Raw genomic sequence first — 16,286 nt, 5'->3', positions numbered from 1 at the left:
CTTCCTAGTCTGCTTAGGTTTGGCCTGGTTCCCAAGAAAGAGAACTCAAAACAGAACTCCCAAAGACGAGAGAAGACGGACTGAGGCTGGGGGAAAAACAAAAGCTGAGGGAGTTTTATTTTCAAAATGGCCTTCCATGCATCTGAAGTTGAAAAAGTAGTACTTTCTTTAGTCAGAATATCTTCACTCAGAGGGAAAACTTCTCTGTACTGCATTTCATGCTATTTTAGTAAAGTCAAAAACGCAGGTTTAGGGCAGCATGCCCTAAAACAGGAGCCCTAGTTGGGTCCTCTAAGTGCAAAGGAACACTTGTGCAGTGTGACACACATCAAATAAAGGACAGGGAAGAAAAGGGAGATAGGACGTCCAGCAAGATGCTTTATCTTTCTTTCGAAGTACAAACAGAGGGTATGTTTAGAGCCCTCAGACACAGGTGCTGGGCCCAGACTCATTCCCGATTGGCTTCCCCTCACCGCCTTCTTCCTCCTTCCTGCCCTCCGCCCCCGCCCACCCCCACCCCCCCCACCAGCTCTGCTGTCTGCGTGGGGCCTTGATGTGATGTCTTAGGACATTTTAGCAAATTTTCTGGTGGATCCAAATAGTCCTCTGACCTTGTTGCACATCTCATTGATTTCCACTTCAGCTGTAGCCACTAGTGCTGCTCCATTCTGGTCACCTGAGATGAAAGTTTGGGGACTTAGAGAAGTAAATTAAAGGAAGGCAAAACAGCAGTTATTCCAAGTGATGCTATTCAAGTCTGAGCATGTGGGTTGCATTTATTATGAAGGCAGGTGGTTGAAAGACCCAAGTTTACAAGACTCATAATTAACTGGCTTTCAGCAGAAGGTGCAGAAGGATGCTGCCAAAATGCTCTGGGACAAGTATGTGGCCATTTCTCAAGAGGTCTGGAAGACAGGGTTGCAGAAAGCTTAGCAGTTGGGTAATTGTGTCCTAGCAACCAATCACTGTGAGTAATCAGTAGTCATTCCAATCAGGATAGACCAGAACATTTCAGTTGTACTTAACACTAAGTAGACTGGTAAGTAGAATCATTTGTGACATTTTCAATAGCTCTTTCTGGGGAAAAATTTCAACACTTGCTCTGTTTGATTCAAGTATGTTTCCCCTCTTGGTGCAAGAATTTAAGATGAGAATTTTTGAACCATAATTATATTTCCAAAAGGAAAGTTATTTGAGACATTTAATCAAATTTACTGAATGTTGAGAGACAGAAAATCGAAAGATGCAGACATTCTAGTAGGAATATGTAAAGGAAATAGGGTACCTGTCATTGAATGTCCCCCAGTTTCATAACTAATGGCAATGTCCAAGACGTATGCATTTTCATTCTCGTCTTGGCAATGTACTGTATAATTATCACATTTGAACTGCTTGCTATCTTTTCCACTCCCAAGTGAATACTGGGAACCTATTTTTTTCTATGGTATCTCCTCTTTCCAGTTATAAAACCTGGTCAAACTCTGTCTGGACTTCAACCATCTTTTGGCCACATAAATTTCTCAAGGAGGCTAACGAACATGTGAATACCATTATCTGCATTCATGCAACAGGAACACTACAAAGAGTAAGATTTGGGGAAAAATTTCAAGTACCAGATTAGTATAACATGTGCACACTGATTAATGACACTTAGGAAAGATTTTATATAAATAAATACACACACATGATGTGCCCCATTGATTATGTTATTAAAAGCAGACCAGATATTTGTACTGTCTGTTTCATATATGAAGTACTTCAAAGGAGGCAAATGTATTAAACTATTGAACCTACAGTGTAACTTACAATATAAAAGCCGAAGTGAGAACAGTCTGTGAATAACCATAATGTAGACTCGTAGGTCATAGTCAGTGTCAAGTACCCATTACAGTTTTGGTGCTGAGTACAATATGAGTTCCCAATCTCACCAACCCTCAAATTTAGTTTTCAAGAAGCTCTTGCACTTTTTTAAAATTTATTCCTCATATCACACCCACTCTGTGAGGTGAGTATTATTCCTGTTTCACAGATAATAAAAATACAGCTTTGTGTATATTCAATGTCTAAACAGCTGGCACAGGCAGGTCGACAAGTGGCATAACTCTACATTCCACTTTGTTCTTATGCCTTGGTTTTATTTGTTGTGAATGTCAGGCTTTGTAAAGCATTTTCTTTAACTGCAGTTTTAAGAACAAGACCATTCCTATTCAGAATTTCTTTTTTTTTTTTAGTGTGAATACAAAGGTGTGCAGAGCTGATTATGGAAGCTTATGTGCCACATGAGATAGACTTTAATAGCAAGCAGTTATTCCCCTGCTCACATTCCAAAAGTTCATTTGAAAGTCAATTCCTTGAATCTCAGAACCTCTTTTTCTCACTGAAACTGTATTATACATGATTCCCAGGCCAGTCACAAAAGACATATTTTAATACATAATATGGCACATTGCATAATAGTGCTATTGTAGATGCAGTTAAACAATATTCATCTTGCTTTTGTGGGAAATTTTTATCTTCAGATGTTATAAATTCTGTGCAGTTGGACAGAGGGAAATAAACTTTGCAGGTATCTAATGGAGGTATGTGTTTGTAGCAATAAATTAACAACTCACTATTTCCATTCCTTCTCCCAACTCTGATGACACCCCTTCTTTACAGGTCCTGTTATCAGCACATAGTATAGTTGAGCCTTAAACAATGCCAGGGTTGGGGCGCTGGCTCGCCTCCTCCCCCACCCTCCCTACTTCCTGGCACACACACAGTTGAAAATCCACGTTTAACTTTTGATTTCTCAAAAACTTAACTACTATAGCTCACTCCTGACTGGAAGCCTTACTAGTAACACAAATTTTGTGTTATATGTATTATATACTGTATTTTTACAATAAAGTAAACTAAAGGAAATGTTTTTTCGAGTTGTCACAAATCTTCAAAAACTTTTCTACTATATTTATTGAAAAAAATTTATGTATAAGTGGAACTGTACAGTCCAATTCATGCTGTTCAAAGATCAACTGTACAATGTTTCAAAGTCTGTCTGCTCTGATTTGGGGAACAGAGGGGTATGCTATCCCCAGCTCCAGATCTGACTGCTCCTGCTAATGGGTACTCTACAAGTCATTCTTGGGGTCTCATTTGAAACATTCATTGGCATCTTATTATTATTTATAAATAGTCAAAGAATTTTCTTTTTTTATTCTTTTTACATTATTCATTATTCTATATATCTAGTTTTCACATTGAAAATACAATTTAGGATGTTTATTTCAATAATCTTGGTTCTTAGCCATGGCACATGAAGGCAGAAGAGAAAATTTTAATGCTAGTTTTCCTTAGGACCAAAATAAAGTATGAAGGTTCAATAACTGGATTCCATAGTAAGAGTTAATCAAATAGAAGATTTTATAAATATTAGTATGTGCATTTTTCTGGAGAGGATCCTCAGCTTTTATCAGATTTACAAAGGATTCTCAACCTCAAAAAGAAATTTAAAACATTCATGTAAGGAATATTATGTGTGATGTGTTGAGTCACCATTTCACTGTAGAACCCTGTCTATAGGAATCTGTTAGCACTTGGTTCCTGAAAATGTAAATCCTAACTTCCTATTTGTCCAGCCCCTAATCCCTACACCAAAAATCATCTGAAAATATCAGACATCCTGTTAGGTGGGGCAAAATATAGACAATTCTATCATCTTTAGCCCAAGCCTTATAATTAGCGAATAGTTTGAGGTTTCAAAAAGAATGTTAACTTGTTTGTAATAGGGCTGGAAGCATCATTATTTTTAACATGCCCCATCTAAGAAGCTTTGTGATTTTATTTAAAATTAAAGAATGGAAATTTTAAACCTAACATTTAACCAGACTCTCCCATGGCATTCCTGATCTTCACCTCTGGAAAAATAAAATGCATTACTTCACTATTAACTGTTAACACTTCTTGCTGCTGTTGGCTACCAATGGGAGATCTCAATAAACTGTTCTTCAACTCAGCTGAAAGCAGAGCAATAGAAGAAAAAAGTAGACTTGATCATCAGCTTGTAAGATAATTGTATGATAGCTTCCAAATATCAAGTTCATAAATAAGCATCAGGTACTGTACTAAGTGCTTTACTTGCATTATCACACTTAATCCTCACAATTATAATCCAGCTGTTAATCCCATTTTATAGGTAGGCTAAGCCATGAGCATATACCTAGTAAATGATAGTTGCTTGGTCCTATAACCCACTACAGTAGGAATCAGGAGTCTTAATTTCCTGACAGTGGGAACTTCCAAAAAATGAGTTGCCAGAGAACTTCATAGAAGTTTCTTCTTTGGGGCCAGCAGTGTGAGTAGGATCTAAATTCAGCTAGCAGCTTGTCTCCTTAAGAGAGAAAAGCAGGGTAAGAAGACCTCATGGAGTTTACTTCACTATAGTTTTTTCCACCCTTGGAAGGAGAAACTGCTTTTACAGAGAGAGAGTCCTAAGGAGTTTCAGAGTAGAAAACCTGACAATTTCAACTGGGAGAAAAGAAAACTGTGATATCAGAGGAGAAAAAAGGTTTCTTGTGGTTATCAATTTATTTTTTAATTGCTATTCTAGAAAAGCAGTCCCTCCTTGTATGGGAGAATCAAGGGAAGGACACATTTTGTTTCCCACCAAAGAATGATGTGAAACAGCTCATCTGTGTAAAACTGGCCTTGGCAGTGCTGCTGGGACCAGTGAAGCCTTAAGGAATCTGCTGAGCAAACGGTGGTTGTGCAAGCAGTTGGTCTGAAAGCCAGGGTGCATTTTGCACACCAAAGCTTATTCATTCCAGCATGGCAAAAATATGCAAAGAAAGCTGTAACTCACTCATAACATGTCAATTACTTCCTCTTTCCCCTCCACTCCAAATCTGTTCTATGAACTGTTTCAAGAAAAGGCTGTTGATCTTGTATGCTTGAGCAGCCCGAGGCAGTTGGGACAGGGCCACCAGTGGCTGCACACACATGAATCACTTATTGTCTCTTAATCGCTTGTTCTTTTTCCTCATACCAACCCATGGCACCCACAGGCCTTGTCTGGACCCTCAAGGGTTACTGAGGGTTAATATTGCTGACCTAAGTTACTCTGTTGTTTTTTCTTGGTGCCCAATTTACTCAAACAGTATTTTATATATAATTTTTTATGCCTTTTCCACAATAAATAATGACTGGCCATCATTGCTTATAGCTTTCTGTCAGCAAAGTGTGCAAGTAGTGGTTTATTGTTAATTTAAGTAATTGAATTGATGCCTTGATCTTGGTTGTTGAACTTGTCTTTTCTTAATCCTTCCTTATGACACAAGAAGACGAGAGATTATTTCCACCAAAAAAAAGCATATTTTGCTGGTAGTACGCAACAATGGGAGTAGTTTCTTCAAGTTGATGGAACTGATTGATATTTTCCTGCTTCAAGTAAAAATTATAATGTTGAATAAATGAAGCCCAGTGGTCCTTTCAAAGAGGATTTGTTCCTTTTCCAACTTGGGTCTTTCTAGGGGGTTTTAAGCCCTATATTTTCTGAATTTAGTTTGCCGTCATTGGGAATGCTGCACAGCACATGTCATCCTCTCTCTCTACCCTGAGTGTTCAGGACTGTGCTCTTCATCGCAGCTTCAGCCGGGCCCTCTCATCTTCATCAACTCTCAGTGCTGCTCATAGGGGCCTAAGTCATCTCTTACCCTGTGTCACTGATATCCTTGACTGCTTTGACTTTCCCCCTTTTATTGCTGTGATTTCTAAACTGCATGTGTCTGATTTGCCTTTTCCATGCCTCTGCCATGGCTGTAGGATTTCTTTGTGAACAGTAACTCCAAGCAGGTAAGTGAGCTACTACCTAAACCTTCCTTAGTATAACTGCTTGGCTCACTGTAAGCTTGAATGTCTTGGTTTTCCCTTTTTTTTTTACAGATAGGTAATGTAAAGCCCAGGTAGTTCCACACTGGGTTTCAACTTTTAATTGAATATTTAGAGGTATGCCTGAAATCTTTACATGATGAGAAACAGTTGAACTTTGATCACATGGTGCCTCTTATTATAAATTCTGTGTTATAAATGCAGTTTCCTAAACTGTTACACAGTCCCAGAGTTCTTTGGTTTCCTTACATTTTTCAAATGCCATGATCCATTTTTTAAAGTAATCCTGATCTCTAATAAAATCAAACTTGCAAGTTATCAAGTTAGTCTGTTTTCACCTTGATGCCCAATTTACTCAAACAGTATTTTATATCTGAATGTTTTAGGCCTCTTCCACCATAAATTATGACCGGCCATCATTGCTTACAGCTTTCTGTACAGCAGCAGAGTGTGCAAGTAGCATTTTATTGTTAGTTCAAATAATTGAACTGATGCCTTGAACTGCCCCCTCCCCCTCGTCCATCAGGTTCAGGGTAATGAAAGGTACCATCTGGGCTTCAGCACTTCCTGTTACACATGAAGATGTTTGGGAGGTTTTATTGTTTAGCTTTTTGAGTGCTCAGGATGCAAATGGTTCTGGAGTAATTGGCCCTGCAGTGGCTGGACCTGCAATGGCAAACCTCTGCTGAGCTTGATTCAGAGTGACAGTTCTTCAGTTTGCTACCATAGGGATTTGGGGGACAAAAGGAGGGCACCACTCACTGATAATTTATACATGCTTTGTATTTTCAACCTAGAAGTTCTGTGCTCTTCCAAATAATGCTTTTTCAAATGTGGGTGGTCAGATTTTCTTATTATTTCCTTTTGTTTCGCCTTGGTTTCAATTCCACCACCTACTCACCATCTCAGCTATTCCTGCAAATGAGAGACACAGAGAGAGAGAGAGAGAGTGTGTGTGTGTGTGTGTGTGTGTGTATAAACAAAATATAAAGTAAAAGTGTGTGTCTGAAGTTGGAATGTCCCTGTTTGACTTTGATGGATTTCTTTCATGTTCTTTACAGAAAGAAGCAGATGCCATGGATGATACACTGAGCTCCAAACTTAAAGTCAAAGAGCTTTCAGTGATTGATGGTCGGAGAGCTCAGAATTGCAACATCCTTCTTTCGAGGTATTGTTAATGTTGATTAAACATTCTGGTAGGACCAACTTTTCTATCATGTGGCTCCAAACCACATATTTGTACTTGTTCTTCTAATTGGACTCTGCTAAGGTTCAGGTCTTCAGATTCTCTTCCGTCTATGGTGAGAATTGTTGGTGTTTATTTGCCCTAATGGAACATGTCAGAGCTGGGTGCCCTCTTTCTTACAGTTTAATTTTCACGGACACCTAAAATTTAATAAGCAGGATATCCCAAATCAATTGTTTACTTTTTCCCGAGAGCCTGTAAAAGGGACTTTGCTTTTACCTATACTTCTTGCCTTGGAGTTGTTTCGCCCTGAGTAACACCGTCCTGAGACCAGCACCGATGGCGAAAGCTCTGTTTTATTTCGCTACCTAAAGCCACCTCTTTATAGTCCAAGGTTGTATGATTCCTGCTCCTTTTGAACATTTTTATGACTGAAAAAATAGATAAATCTCAAACCTTAGTGAAATGCAAACTTACCCAGTTCACCCCTGCTCAGAAATATTTCTCATAATGAGTGAGCCATCACAGCCTTAAACTTGAAGAAAGGAAATTTGGGAGCCTGAGATCTGATTACAGCCTCAGGCCTTGTGTCAGGTTGTCCTGGGGATTGCAAGGAGCTTTCCTGTATCTAGTTTCTTCTTTTCCCTAAAAGAGACTTTCACATCAGGCAAAGATACCTAATGCTTGTGAGGTGAATAAAGATGTAAAAAACCCTGAACTTTGGGGCATTAAGTATAAGTCATATTGGTTACATTCTGGAAAGCATGTTGTGTATGTATTTTTGAGGCTGATAATACGGTAACTCCCCTTTCAGGGAGAGGAAAGAGGGAAAGTTAATAATCCTTTTTTTTTTTTTTAGATAGTCTTGGAATGAGTTTCATTTAACACAAAGGGCGGCGGGTTGGTTCACAGCACAGAAGCTTGACTAGTAGCCAGATATATATTACTTTAGGGAGCAAGTGTTTCTTTTAGTAAAAGAAATTGAAGCTTAGCGAGATTCTGAATTTTAATACAACTGGTATGGTAACATAAACAATCCTTTCAGCATTTCAGGTTGGCGTCTGGCTGGAATCCATGTAAATGGCCAGGCCCCGTATTTATCCCCATTTTTGCTCCCCAAACACATGCTCAGGAAGACACCATTGAAAGTAATTCGAAGGTCTACTTATTTTTCTTCTGTACTATATACAACTTGTTTTGTTCCAATTTCTTTTTACAAATAACTTACAATTGAATGAAAATTTGGGGATGACTTTTTTTAATCCTAGAATTTCTCCATCTATTTTGTGCTTTGACAGTCTAGAGGAACACTTTAAAACAACTTGACAAAGTGAGCTGTCACTCTGAATTTCTACATTATTTAAGTGGTCATAGGAGTAAAAGCCATGACCCAGTTTCTCATAGACAGATTATTCTTCATGCAAGATGCCAGTGAGGGTAATTACACTAGTTATAGGTAAGGTTACAACTCTTTCTGGCAGATTCCCCATCCCATTATTGAAGGAATTGTTTCATATTTGTGGTATGTAATTCCCTTGCTACCTCAAAACTATCAGAGCCTAAGGTGAATTAGAACTTGAATAGGTCTAAACTCTCTCTAGAAGACAATTTTAAGAACTTGCCTTATATTTGTTAAATTATCTATTAAAATCCAATTTAATGAGTAAGTGTTATTACAGTTAGCATAATTAAAAAATGTATTGTGCATAACAAACTAATTTTGAGTCCTAATTGACCTCACTGGTAGTAACTGGGCTTTATTGATCAGGCTCTAAAACCTTCTCTCCCGCAGAGGATGTAGTACCACATGCTTTTCTTCACAGTAGTTTTATCCTCTGTCCTATGATAAAGGTAAAAGAAATTAAGCAGAATTAATTCTGAATCATCTTTTGTTAAGCTGTTTAACCAGTCAGCAGGTTACCTTGCTCTCATTCTCCCCTTCCACTGGCAATGCATTCCTACGCACCAAAGTAGCTCTAGCAGCTTAAAGGAGGGAGGAGGGAGGTGAGGGCATGTTTCCTACTGTTTTCTTAGAGACTTACCACTTCAGAGCATTTATTTGCCTGGCACTCAGCTGGGTGTCACAGGATGTACTGAGACTTAAAACAACACTGTCTTTGGAAGCTCTTGGCTAATTTGAGAAGAAAAATGACATAGGCGAGATGACTTGCGAACAATTCAGGGCTTGGGCTTCTGACTGGGAGGAGAGGGAAGCTCAGCCAAGTGAGAGGGGCACCAGCAGGTTCCCAGAGGATGTTGGAGGGTGGTAGCCCTTACATGGGGGAGGGGGATAGGAGGAGCAGAGGCACCAGAGGAGCATAAGCATAACTAAGGAGAGGCCTGCCCTTGCACAATTAACCCACTGAAATAAATGAGGCCAAGCAGGTGAGCCTGTGATCCATGCCCTGTGCAGAGTAAGGGCCTGAGTCAGTCCAGGGTTAAGCCACACCCTCCTCATCTATAAAATGGACATGATGGAGGTAGTGGTCTTGCAGGGGGCTTGTGAGATTTGACCGAGTGCTTGTGAAGCACTTGGCAGGGTGGATGCCTGTGATAGCTGCTCAGTAAGTGGTCTGTTTATGTACCCATGGGTTTGGGAATTGGTGCAAATTATTCAAGAGAATGCTTTGTAATAAGGTTTTTGTTTTTATGTTTTTTTTTCTCTTGGCATCATTAATATACAATTACATTAGCAACATTGTGGTTACTAGATTCCCCCCAGTATCAAGTCCCCACCACATACCCCATTACAGTCACTGTCCATAAGCAGAGTAAGATGCTATAGAGTCACTACTTGTCTTCTCTGTGCTATACTGCCTTCCTCGTGCCACCCCCCATATTATGCGTGCTAATCGTAATGCCCCTTATTCCTCCCTTCCCACCCCCACCTCCAGTCCCTTTCCCTTTGGTAACTGTTAGTCCATTCTTGGGGTCTGTGAGTCTGCTGCTTTTTGTTCCTTCAGTTTTTGCTTTGTTCTTATACTCCACAGATGAGTGAAATCACCTGGCACCCGTCCCCCTCCGCCCAGCCCAGCTCACTGAGCACAACACCCTCCTGTAATAAGGTTTTTAATAGGTTTCAAGTGTGCTCTCTCAAGGGTTTGCAGGACAGGTTGAAGGATTTGAGAGCTGGAAGGGAAGGCAGCCATTAGGCAGGAGGCTCTTTCTATTGTCCAGGTGAGACCTGATGAGGGACAGAATTGAGAGAGACCAAAACCCTCAGTAGGACTTGGAGACTGGTTTTTGCATGGAGACAATGAATAGGAACACTTCCAAGTTGATGTCAAGTATTCCAGGCTTGCTATCTTTTTTCTATTAAGCTTATTTCATTTCCAAAGTGTGGTGGCCCTCTCTGTTTCTTACCTCACTAAGAATGTAATTCCCATAGGGTAGTCATTATACCAGATCCCACCAGGTGGAAGCTGATGGTGGCTTACTCCATGGTGGGTATTTTAGTGAGCGTAGCCCAAAATGTTTGGTCATCCTTAAAAGCTCTTACACCCACACTGCAAAGGTTAGTGGACTCTTTGGTCAGAGCACCTACTCCAACCCTGCCTGGAGCCAGGACAGCAGTTGGAAGGAAAGCCCTCCCTGTCCCAGGGGCCAATCAGGGGAGAGAACGCAGGCTGTTTTCACGATGCTCAGGTCATGAGTGGCAGGATCACCTGCAGCTCCCAGAGACTGCCAGGAAGGTGTGAACTTGGATCAAAGCTCCAGGCCGCCAGGGACTCTGCCTTTCACAGACATGTGATGAGAGCACAATGGACATGATGTCCCTTACACTGAGAACCCATTCCTCGGGTGCTAAGCAGAGCCAAGCAACGACTTCTCTATTACATGAATATCGGCGACATGTGGCAATTTAAAATTCATTCTGCTTATTCCCTAAAACAGACTTCTCCCTTCCAAAAAAGAAAGAAAGAAAGAAACTTGGAGGCAAGTTTATATTGCAAAATGAACCCACCTAAAATACAGTTTTATGAAGTGTTCTGCCACTCTTTTTTTTTCCAGATGCTCACTTAACATGGCAGCCAGGATACATAGTAAACCACAAAAAGCTTCTTTAAAGTAGGGGGATTTGGCTTCAATCCACTGAAGCAGAGCTAAGGCTGATCGAGCCCATCCTTCCCTAACTTATTTTAATTATGCCTTGGTGTTCCAGTTCTCTTGGCAAATGTTTGAAATACCTGAGTAGAGCAAGGTAGACTAAAAATGCTCTAAAATGGCTGGTTTGTTTCCTGCCTTGTAAAGAAAGTTGCAGTGGATGTCTCCAAAGGTGCTGCCCTCTGCACCCCAGAACACTGCCAAGCTTTAAAAGCAATTAAAAAGCTACAATTGGCAGGGTCCTTGAATTACAGAGATTAGCAACTCATTCTGTGGGACAGATGATACTGAGAACTGGGCAACCTCCAGAAGCATGGGGAGTGGGGTGGGGGTGGCAGCATAGCCTTCTCTTTCCCCAAGGGCACAGTTCTTTGTCCGTTCCAACAGGCCACGTGCCAGGCAATATGTTGACAGGTAGATTTTCTGAAGTACTGTCCATTAAAGTTCCGAGTCTCTTTGTGGGCCCCATTAAGAGAAACCAAAATGTTATGAATTAAAGCTAGTGTCTAGTCCAGACAGCCTGTGGGGGTTAAGGAGCATAAATATATATACAATTTCAAAACCAAAAAGTTCTACACCCCATATGGGGAGCTAATGAAATGCAAATCTGATACTTAAAGTATTGTTCTCACTATGATTTTCAACTCATTTTCTTTCAAATGCAAAACAGAAGTACTCAGCAGAACTGCATACACCATAAATGGTTTCTTTGACTCGATGTGAAAAGGACACAGAGCTAATTTTTCTTATAAGCAGAGCTTTTCTCATGACTACAGATATTCCCACAGACAACTGGTTTTCCTTCGTGGCAGTTTCAACCCTCCCTAATGCTCCTCTTCCTCAGCCTTGCATGGTGGCACTGTGGTGCTTGCCCATAATTGACAGAAGAGTCTTTAGAATCCTGGAATCTAGGGTTATCCAGGGCCTGTACGGTGGATTCTTGGTGTGACAATACAGTTTTTCTCCTGTCATAGGTTTCTAGGCCAGCTTGGCTAAACTGTTCCATTTATGTTTGTGGGTGAACATGATGGTCCAGTGAACATGTTCACGGAGCAACGACTGTCTCAAGAATGACTAAAGCAATCAAAGAAATCCACCAGGTCCAGGGAGCTGTAATGCCACTGAAGCATGGACTAGGTGACAGAGTGGGTCTCATTTTAGAATACAATTTGGCATGTTCCTAGATGCTATATTTGGATTTGAAAACATGAAGTAGAAGGGAATGGTATTAGTATAATAGGATTCCCAAATGTGTTCCTTCCCTTTTCTACTTATTGGCACATTGAACAACAGTCAGCTTAAATAGCAGGATGGATGGTTTTAACAGACTCATATCAAAAGCTAGAGAAAAAGACCAGAGTTATCTGGAGTGGAGTGTGTCTCCTCCAGCTCCTCCCCAGGGATCTCTCCTGCTCCTGGGGCCTTTGTGTCCACACCCACGCTCATTCAGCCCTCTCAGTTACCTGGGGAGCACAGGTGGCCGTGTGTGTGTGTCACACACCCTCGTGTCTTGAGTGTTTCAGCTTATCATTTGATTCTCCCAAACAGTAAACACCTTTAGAATGAGAACCATGTCTTCTAATGCTTTAATACTCCTGGGGCTAATGGGTGATGTATATAGAGAAGAAACTGGTGAAATAATGCGTATAAGAGTGCTTTAGGAAGTGTTCATAATAACCCTACTAAGCACTGTTTAATGACCAGAAAGCTGCATGCGAATATCAAGGTTACATAAGTACTGCCGGGTTTTTCCCCTGGTGTAGAGAAGTTGGCTTTGTAGAATGTACATAGAGTTTAGTGAGCCCTTTCTGTGGCCAGCCCCAACTCACTACTAAATCCTAATACGATTTGAATCTCAGTCTTGGCTCACCATTGCCACAACCACAAGGCCACTGCTGAATGCTTTCACACACACACACGCACGCACGCGCACACACACACACACGCACACACACACATACGCAATCCTTCTTTTCCTAAATGTTGTTATTATTGTCCCTATTTTATAGACGAGGGAACTGAGGATCAAGAAGAACTCTGTCCAGGGTCACACTGCCCAGAAAGTGTCACACTGCCCCAGGCAGGATGGAGCCCGGCCAGCTAGATGCCCAAGTCCTGCCCTCCAGAGTTAGCCCTGAAGGCTGTGCATGTTATTCTGATTTTCTGTGTTTAGGTCTTTATCTCCAGTCCTAAATGTGATGCTTCTTGAAGATCACAGACCAGAGGATAAGACAGATAATATTAGTATACCACATTAATGGTAGCTTATAAGGAAGTAAGATTTTTAAAATAAGTGGGTTTAATGCTTATAAATAGAACCAAAGAGTGACTACTGTTACAAGTAATAGTCTGATTAGGATTTTTTTTACCATGGTTAAGAATATTATTTGCTGTGTCTCATAAGAATACATTTTTACAACTGTGTTCTAATTTCATGACTGTTTTTATAGTCAACCCTTTGTTGTCCTGACATAATCAAGACTTAAGTCCTTGATGAAATTAATCATAAAAATTTATTGTAGTCAGAAAACAGATTTGTTTTTTTGCCTAAATCCTTCCCTATGAGATATAACAATAACCAACATTTGTAAAAGAATTTATGATTAGCAATCAAGAGTTTTAGGTTTGTGTTAGATATTGCCACTTTCTGTATGTTTGACGTTGGGTAAATCACTTCACCATTCTGAGCCTCTTTCTCTAAAAAAAATAAATAAATAAATCACAGTTATTATGAAGCTCAAATGAAATATGTGTGACAACTCTCCAATTAGGAAGTGCTTATACATTTTATTTTGTATATTAACTGTTTAACTTTTTAACAGTAACATAGATTCTCATGTTAAAAAGATTCTAACCTTAAAATCCATTTTTAATCTGACAGCAAACTTTAAAACTCCTGACATATAATGAAGTTAAGAAACTTAGTTTTCTTTTCATCTGCAATTCATGGACACTATATATTTTTTTAAAAGTTGTATGTGAGTGATTTTCCTATTTCTCATCTTTCAATTCCTTGCTTAAGGTAACTAAATGAAAGACTATAACAGCTTTGATCTCTGTCAGCAGAGCATTACAAAGCCCTGAAAGAATGTTAAAACAGTTTCAAAATACTATTCTTGGGTGTAATATTGTCAGGAAATAAGCTTTCACTAAAGGATTTTGAGAAAAACAATACTTGAAAATCAGCAGTGAGAGCAACAAAATGAATGATCTTGAATTAAATTTTAAAAGTCAAGTCAATATTGTTAACAACAAAATAAAATATTCTTTCTCCAGGTTGAAATTATCTAATGATGAAATTAAACGGGCAATTCTAACAATGGATGAGCAGGAAGATCTGCCCAAGGACATGTTGGAACAGGTGAGCTGCCAGACATATCTCAGAGCACAGGTGACAACTGACTTTGAGCAGGGAGTGGGACAGTGAGAAAATCTGGTTGCTGTTGGCAGATGGTTTCCTCATCTCTGAACTGAAGAGGCTGAAGCAGGGTTCCATTCAGCTCTGTTAGGAGACTATGACTTTATTCTCTCATTGTACCTCAAAATGATTCATGAAAAGGAAGGTCCCAAGTTTGTCAAATGCCAGGGAACGGCATGCAAGGCCCTGTCTTTCATGCTGTAATTAAGGTATATGCCTTCGTACATTATATAAATATGGTAACTTTAGGAAAACCCGGGTTTGACAGGAATATCAAGAATCCCACTAGCATTGTGAGATCACAGACTGGACCATGTAAACTGACTCATTACTAAATCCTTAATACAATTTGTATCTTGGTCTTTGCTCACCATTCCCACAACCACAAGACCACTGTTAAACTCTGAGCACTGTCACCTGGGTCAAAATTATCACATGGTATAAGGTGGGGTGTACGTTTCTTGGGACTGAGTCTTGTCTCTTAAGTCGTAAGCTAGTCTTGTGTCATAATTGGCAGTAAATTCAAAGGTCATGGCTCACAAGTCCAAGATGGATTTACACATAGTCAGTACCCACCTTCATTCATGCCATTTGGAGAAAATTTGTGTTATTCTCACGGCCAGGCAGGAAGTTGGATGTAGTGACCCTGTCTCTCTTCACGTGGTATTTCTATAACACGTTCCCCATGGCCACTGCTTCTGTGTTATGTGTTACTCAGCAGCTCTGTTCAGCTGTTCCCCACAGATAGTGTTGGTGACCTAAGAGACATTCCAGAGATTATCACCTGCCTCCTTCTTTGGGCCTACGATTTTCTGTGCTCTGTGGAGATACTCTCAGACTACTCTGAGGCTGTCTGCCCGCTTGTCTCATTGTCCTTGGGATGGAATCATATTTTGAGTGATTTCAGTCAAGAGGCCCACATTTGTTAGAGCCAGGGCCACTGAAGGTCATCTGTGGACACAAGCGATCATGGTTCCAGGCTGAACTCAGGATTTCATCTATAGGCATGCTCAGCTTCCAAGAGCAGAGGAAAAGGATAGTTTGCACTGCTGACAGTGCTCCTGGCTGGCGAGGCTGGTCCAGGTGGAGTGCCTGCTCATCGCCATGTACATTTTCCATGGTTCTCACGATGTCCTAAAAGGCCCCAGATACAAAGCAGGAAGGAGTGAGGCATGTGGTGTCACCACACCCAAATGGACCCGTCCCTCCCTGAAGCCTCTGCAGCTACAGTTGTCCTAGGTGAAACCCTCACACTTAGCAGTGGAAAAACTTCTCATGCTACCCTTTTAAGGTTTGATTCATTATGAACAGTTAATGACTCTGTTTCCAAGTCTCTCAGGATGCTCTGTGTATGAATAGTTCAAAATAAATTCCTAAACCTACAGTTCATTTTTTGGGGCATTTTACAGCTCCTCCACATGCTCTCCCTCCCTCTCTGTATACTAGTCAGGATAGAGTCTCTGCCCCAGCTGCCCTCTTCGCCTCCCCAGCCCCCAGCTGACCATGTGCTCTTGCCTGCATCAGAAGCTGCTCACCCAGAGTGAAGAACTTTGCAGAAAGCTGCTTTCATCTTGGGCCTTCAGCCCCATTGACAAGGTCCTATGTTTAAAATTCCACAAGATCTGTTTACTGTGAAATTGCATCCAGCAAAATTCCTCCTTGAGGGAAAGGATTTCTAAATCTTGCCAAAAGGGCTTGCAGTGCAAATAGAAT

At 40.5% G+C, this 16,286-nt stretch overlaps 1 protein-coding gene across 8 annotated transcripts in view; it reads left to right on the top strand.

Annotated features, from left to right (window-relative positions):
- Window positions 1-16,286, top strand: part of DAAM1 (dishevelled associated activator of morphogenesis 1) — a 192,367-nt gene that overhangs the window by 154,811 nt on the left and 21,270 nt on the right. For 7 of the 8 annotated variants that reach the window (XM_036919117.2, XM_036919114.2, XM_036919123.2 and 4 more), the window contains 3 exons: window positions 5,800-5,829; window positions 6,927-7,033; window positions 14,432-14,516. In XM_036919117.2, coding sequence (XP_036775012.2) covers window positions 5,800-5,829; window positions 6,927-7,033; window positions 14,432-14,516 — 222 coding nt within the window. The remainder of the gene's footprint in view (window positions 1-5,799; window positions 5,830-6,926; window positions 7,034-14,431; window positions 14,517-16,286) is intronic. The other variant, XM_036919143.2, reaches the window with a different exon arrangement.

This window comes from Manis pentadactyla, chromosome 11 (assembly GCF_030020395.1).
Source record: "Manis pentadactyla isolate mManPen7 chromosome 11, mManPen7.hap1, whole genome shotgun sequence".
Lineage (NCBI taxonomy): Eukaryota > Metazoa > Chordata > Mammalia > Pholidota > Manidae > Manis > Manis pentadactyla.
Note: the sequence above shows the minus strand (reverse complement) of the source record. Positions and strands in the feature narration are given on the sequence as shown.